We start from the raw sequence: 5,870 nt of genomic DNA on the forward strand, positions 1-5,870 counted from the left end.
TTTTTATTAACTATAYTTTATTTATATAATAAATGTCAAATAATAACAAAAACATTTAAATGACAAAATATTGTGCAGTTTTATAGTCAGTATTTTTTTATTWATAATTAWATCTAATTCTTTACAGTTCTTTTAAATAGATATTTTATAYATAAATTTATTWTAWTATGATATATTTGTAATATGTATACAATATACTGAATATTTATAAATAAAATWATTAAATAWGACTTTTAATGAAAAAATAATTGAATATATTATTTTTATTTRGTTATATAATATTTATTATCAGTAATTTCTTATATCAACATTGTTTTCATACACAATGTAAGATATTATGTATTACAATATMATTGCTAAGTAATTAAATTACACCATATTTTTATTATTATTAATAGATGACAAAATAACACATTTTCATACATTTTTATCGAAAATTTAGTACTTTTGTCTAAAATTTAATTTTATTATTTATGATTAGTGATATTTACTTATCAATTTAAAATTAATAAGAATATTAAACTTTTTTTTACTAAAACTTATTTATAAAATTATTTTTTAAATATCACAAATTTAAATTACATTTTATTTTACAAAAATATTGACTTTTATATATATACAAAAATAAATTAAACATTTTTTCATTATTTAAAACTTATTTATTAAAAAAGTAACAAAAGTTTAAATAAATATAAAAATATTGAGCGCTTTTACATCAAAATTATTTAAATATCATTTTTGCTATTATATGCAACTGTTGTCTCATTTTGATTGACATCTTTGTAAACAATTAATGTCTTTGAGAGTGAGTATTGTTTGAAGTCCCGCGCGTAGGTCAGGACATACGGACACCAAATAAATGCTATAAACCATTCAAATAGTGCTGATATGACATGAGGTATATAACCCGGTTTACTACTATCCCATGCCATGCGGTTAGCATTTTCGAGAATTTCGGGATAGTATTGTATCAGTGATATCAGTCCCGTAAGTCCGGACACTGAATTGACAAACAGGTTGACAATAGTCAGTATAAACCGATATCTACCGGTTCTCTTGTCTGACATAAGATATGCTACTTTGCTTTGCATAGCCATATCAATGATTGAGCCCATAAACAGAGTAGCGGCGACCATACAGTGCACCGATTGTACTAAAAACATTTCGGCCGATCTAAAGTTACCGATCATTACGGCTGAACCCGATGTTATACAACCCGATATTAGTGACCAACGGCTCCACCGTTTAATAGCCACTAAGTTATCGCCATCAATGATATCTTTATGAGCAATAGACAGTTTGATTATATCATATCTAATTTTGGCTAACATTAGTAACATAAATCCAATCACATTCATCATCAATGAGAACAGTGATGCACCGGGAGGTACAGTACCCACATCGCTTATGTAGGGAAATATTGGCACCACTTTGCTCTGACATACGGCTAAGATCCATCTATATAAAAGTAAAGTACATTAGTATACATAAGTCAATTATTTTATATACGGTATATCATATATTATTTTTTTTAAATGATAACTAATTTTGTTGCTTATTATTAATATTAACTAATTAAAAGTTAATAAATATTTTTGATTTGACTTTAATAGAGGACAGCACTTAATACTGTATCAWGTTTTCAATRYATTACAGTCTACTGTTTCTATTAAACACTTGACTATTAAAACAATATGTTTGGCATTAATATTGTATATTGTTTTTCAAAATGAATTGAATATTATTTTCCTTAAAAGTTCCGCAATTATATGACATTTAAAATATGACATATTTAAAAAAAATTATTTTATATTATTTTAATATACCTAATAATATACTAAATATTATAATAAAGTTTACAATTAATCGATATTTATAACTAGTTTGTAATAATAATAATAACATAAAATAAAGTTTACTTACATTATAAAAGGAAATACCAGTGCAGATGCAGACATAAAATATAACAAATAGTGTAATTTGATCATGATAACTTATTATTATTATTATTATTATTATTTATTAATTAATTAACAATCATATTTTGCGATTGCGTGAATATGACATTAAAGTTATTTTTAATGTTTTATAGTAATTTTAAACTGATATATATATATATAAATAATTTTTTTATTGATTGTATCAATAAAATTAGTGAATACTATAAAGTGAAAAGTGATTTTTCAATTTATATGTAAATAATGAAAAATTATTGTGTATTGAAGTGATAGAGATATGTATTTATGTTTGAATACCTTTTCAGATGGGGAAAGTTGTTGTAAAACCAGTTTTCTGTGATAATTAGCTTATTACTCAAAAAATYATGCTGAGCGCAGGTATGTATGTTTGGGAGACAACCTTGTGGTCATCGCATGAACATCAATCACCCCTTATATTTATAAATTAATTTTATTATTAAAATAAAATTAAACAAAAATAATTCAATAGTAATTTTATACAACAATAAAGGATTCACAATAATTGTCACAATTATTGTATTAAATAAATAAATATCTAAAAAACAAATCAATCATAAATTCAGATAATAATTGGATAATTAACAATATTTTATCACAAGATAGAGTTATAAATATCTTATATTAAACTTTAATTAATTAATAAATATAGCTAACTTAACAATTTGTCCCCGATACAATAACATTGTATACAGTAATACTGTTGTAATAATAATTAAAAGTTTTCTACTAAAATTACTAAACAATGTTAAAATATCAGGAACAATTTGTTAACTTAATTATATTTGTCAATGAATTAGTAAAGTTTAATTATATGTYCATAGATTTTGTTGTATATATTTTTCATGTGATTAATATGATATAAATATTATAATTGTAGATAATTAAATTTGCAATATAAGCACTAATTTTAATGTTACATATTATAATAATACATAATAATAATCATCTAAATTATATTTCATTAACAAAATTAAGTTTATTCAATAGTTTTGAGTTCATTTAAATTAATATTATTAGAGTTATTACAATTTGTTTTACAAATTACTAATTTTTCGTTTATTGTATAGACTTTAAACTGTGATATAAATGTCCAAAAATATGGACAATAAGTTAATATTAATATCCATTCGCAAACAGTGGACAATATATGAAACGCATAACCATTTTGACTACTTTTCCATTTAAGCCGATTCTCTGTTGCCATAAACTCTTGCAATTCGGGCGGTGATACCATTGCAGCCCAACCGGCAAATCCTAACACCGCTATAAGCATTGTTATGACTATTATAGCCATTGCTAGTCTTAATCTACCAGTGCGTCGATCGGACATTAAATTTGCTACACGACTTTGAAAATACATATCGCAGATAAATGCTATGAAGTTTATCAAAGCACTGATTCCGTGGACAGTTAGCACTAGTAGTGTTTCCGATGCCCTAAACGAGGCCACCATAATGATACCCAACGACATACAGATCCCGGTTCTTAGTGAATGTTTATTTAAGGATTTCAAGTCTCGAATTGTTTGATCCGTTAAATTATTATTAGATATAATATTTTCTTTAATGATCTCATATCTAATTGTTGTAAATATTAATAACAAAATTGCTGCAAAAATTAGCATCAAAGTGAACAGTGATGCGGCCGGTGCTGTCACACCCATATCACTAATATATGGTAAAAATGGTTCAAAATGTTGCAAACTTATACCCAATGGCCATCTGTAATGTAATTTTATATTAAAGAACATAAAGATTAAGATTTTAATTATTATGTTAATTATAAAAATTAATAATAATAATAATTTTACATACAAAATTATGGGTAATAAAGCAACACTAATAATCATAAATATGATAAAATAATATAAATTGAATTTCATTTTTATTAATACTAACTAATAATAATTACGGAAAATAAATGAATATTGCAATAAATGTGCATTAATTAGTTCATATTAATGCATATAATATTTAATATTAACTATTTGTATAGAAAATAGTATATTGAAAGACAAATTTTTTAGTAAAAACATTTTTATTTAATAATATTATTAAACAGAATATTATTTATTAAAATCAATRACATCTGATAAAATTATTAATAAAATAATTACGATTAACTCATAAATATTATATATAAAATAAATAATTATAGTATAAAGTTTATTTGATTGTAAATGATTTTGAACTTAATTTTAAAATTAAGTACATTTTCATTGATAAACACAATTTATTGCATTGATATWATATCAAATGATATTTTCAAAACACAGCATTTAATTATATTGCAATAATTTTATTGAATAAAAATATATTAATTTTGATTATCTCCTATTTTTATGGATTCAATGGTATTATCTTTGTTAACAATAATAGGCTTTGAAATGGAGTATCTTTTAAATAGCGATACAAATGTCAAAATATATGGCGATATCATAAAGATAAGTATCCACTCCAGTACTGTAGACATGACATGCGGTACATATCCGGGTTGACTACTGTTCCACATAAGTCTGACATTTTTATCCTTAAGAGCCTCGGGATAAACTAGAAATGACCAAATAGACAGTGCATTGTAGGCAACCGCCAGTACTAATGCTATGGTGCAAAGTCCACAACGAAATCTACCTGTGCTTCTGTCACGCATATTAAAAGCTGCCCTACTTTGCAAACCCATATCACAAACAGTGGACAGAAAACCTAAAACTGCACCTAAATTATGGACAAATTGTATGACTGGACTTTCAGCGTTACGAAAGTTGGCCACAATGCCGAACCCAATGGACATACATATACCACTAACGAGTGACCAATTGTTTACTTTTCTGACACTATTTTTAATATTATCGTTTGGGTTGACATCAAATAATTGATGTGTTTTTATTGATTCGTATCGAATGAGAGTAAACAACATTAGAAGAAATGCCCCGAAATTCATCATAAGTGAGAATAGCGACGCCTCCGGTGGGGTCACACCTAAATCACTGACGTATGGCAGTAGAGGTTCAATATGACCCAAGTATACAGATATTGACCATCTATTACAGTAAAATGCATTCATTTAATTAATTTCTAAGATTACTTTATTATTAAATTTATCATTACTTACAAAATAAATGGTCCAAATACTATGTTAATAACCATTAAAATTGGTAAATAATGTAACTTATTATATTTAATTGTCATTTTAAGTTCATATCACTCTTATTATGATATTTTTAATAATTAAAAATCTGGCAATAACTTATTAAATAATAGTATTTTTWAAAATATATTTATTAAGTACAGTCATGTATATATCAAAAGTTATATTAAACTAAATAATAAGTTTAAATAAAGTTTGATATTCATTATATTAGTTTCAAAACTGCTAACTAATTACATATTAATTTTATTAACAAATACACATAAAAACATATTAAAAATTAATGTAAAAGTATTATTTGAAAATTAAATTTAACCAAATTTCATTTAGATAAATAAATTACAAGCTAAATGTGAAACAAATAAAATAATAGTTATAACATAACTATCATTAGATCATAATTATCTATTGGATTCAATGTCATTATCATTTTATTAAACATGCTATAATATACTGTACATTATTAGTATTTTTCCATTTTATATGATTACAATATAATTTATTATTGTTATCTAAAGTATTATCATTTTAAAAATCGATGAATTTATATATATATATACCTGTATATATTAGTTAATTGTCAAATAATAAAATTATTGTTTTTATTAGTAAAAGGTTTACAATATTAATATAAGGTATAAATGACAGTTTAGTAATAATTAATTTAATAAAAAAAAGTGGAAAATCTTTTGCAAATAAAATTGTACTTAAATATCTATAAATTTAAATATATAATTTTTCTAA

At 23.8% G+C, this 5,870-nt stretch overlaps 3 protein-coding genes across 3 annotated transcripts; all 3 read right to left on the reverse strand.

The window, feature by feature from the left end:
- Positions 1-725: 725 nt before the first annotated feature.
- LOC128964047 (DNA damage-regulated autophagy modulator protein 2-like) lies at positions 726-1,988 on the reverse strand. Its single transcript, XM_054310605.1, has 2 exons — positions 1,924-1,988; positions 726-1,458 (listed from the first exon to the last, which is right to left on the reverse strand). The coding sequence occupies exons 1-2, from the start codon at positions 1,986-1,988 to the stop codon at positions 726-728; spliced, it is 798 nt and encodes a 265-aa protein (XP_054166580.1).
- Positions 1,989-2,383: 395 nt separating this feature from the next.
- On the reverse strand, positions 2,384-3,831 carry LOC128964048 (DNA damage-regulated autophagy modulator protein 1-like). The gene is made up of 3 exons (XM_054310606.1): positions 3,794-3,831; positions 3,025-3,700; positions 2,384-2,389 (listed from the first exon to the last, which is right to left on the reverse strand). The coding sequence occupies exons 1-3, from the start codon at positions 3,826-3,828 to the stop codon at positions 2,384-2,386; spliced, it is 717 nt and encodes a 238-aa protein (XP_054166581.1). The 5' UTR covers positions 3,829-3,831.
- Positions 3,832-4,295: 464 nt separating this feature from the next.
- Positions 4,296-5,138, reverse strand: LOC128964049 (DNA damage-regulated autophagy modulator protein 1-like). Its single transcript, XM_054310607.1, has 2 exons — positions 5,091-5,138; positions 4,296-5,019 (listed from the first exon to the last, which is right to left on the reverse strand). Exons 1-2 carry the CDS (start codon positions 5,123-5,125, stop codon positions 4,296-4,298), a joined length of 759 nt encoding a protein of 252 aa, XP_054166582.1. The 5' UTR covers positions 5,126-5,138.
- Positions 5,139-5,870: the final 732 nt, after the last annotated feature.

Source organism: Oppia nitens, unplaced genomic scaffold, assembly GCF_028296485.1.
Source record: "Oppia nitens isolate AA-2021 unplaced genomic scaffold, nextdenovo-longstitch-racon4-pilon3 scaffold8_pilon_pilon_pilon, whole genome shotgun sequence".
NCBI classification, from domain to species: domain Eukaryota; kingdom Metazoa; phylum Arthropoda; class Arachnida; order Sarcoptiformes; family Oppiidae; genus Oppia; species Oppia nitens.

Excerpts from the sequence above, each read along its gene's own strand:
- LOC128964049 (XM_054310607.1), bottom strand. The coding sequence starts at position 5,125 with ATGGTTATTAACATAGTATTTGGACCATTTATTTT. Across the intron at positions 5,020-5,090 it reads GTATTTGGACCATTTATTTT|ATGGTCAATATCTGTATACT; the intron begins GTAAGTAATGAT and ends TTACTGTAATAG.
- LOC128964047 (XM_054310605.1), bottom strand. The coding sequence starts at position 1,988 with ATGATCAAATTACACTATTTGTTATATTTTATGTCTGCATCTGCACTG. Across the intron at positions 1,459-1,923 it reads CTGGTATTTCCTTTTATAAT|ATGGATCTTAGCCGTATGTC; the intron begins GTAAGTAAACTT and ends ACTTTTATATAG.
- LOC128964048 (XM_054310606.1), bottom strand. The coding sequence starts at position 3,828 with ATGATTATTAGTGTTGCTTTATTACCCATAATTTT. Across the intron at positions 3,701-3,793 it reads GCTTTATTACCCATAATTTT|ATGGCCATTGGGTATAAGTT; the intron begins GTATGTAAAATT and ends ATTACATTACAG.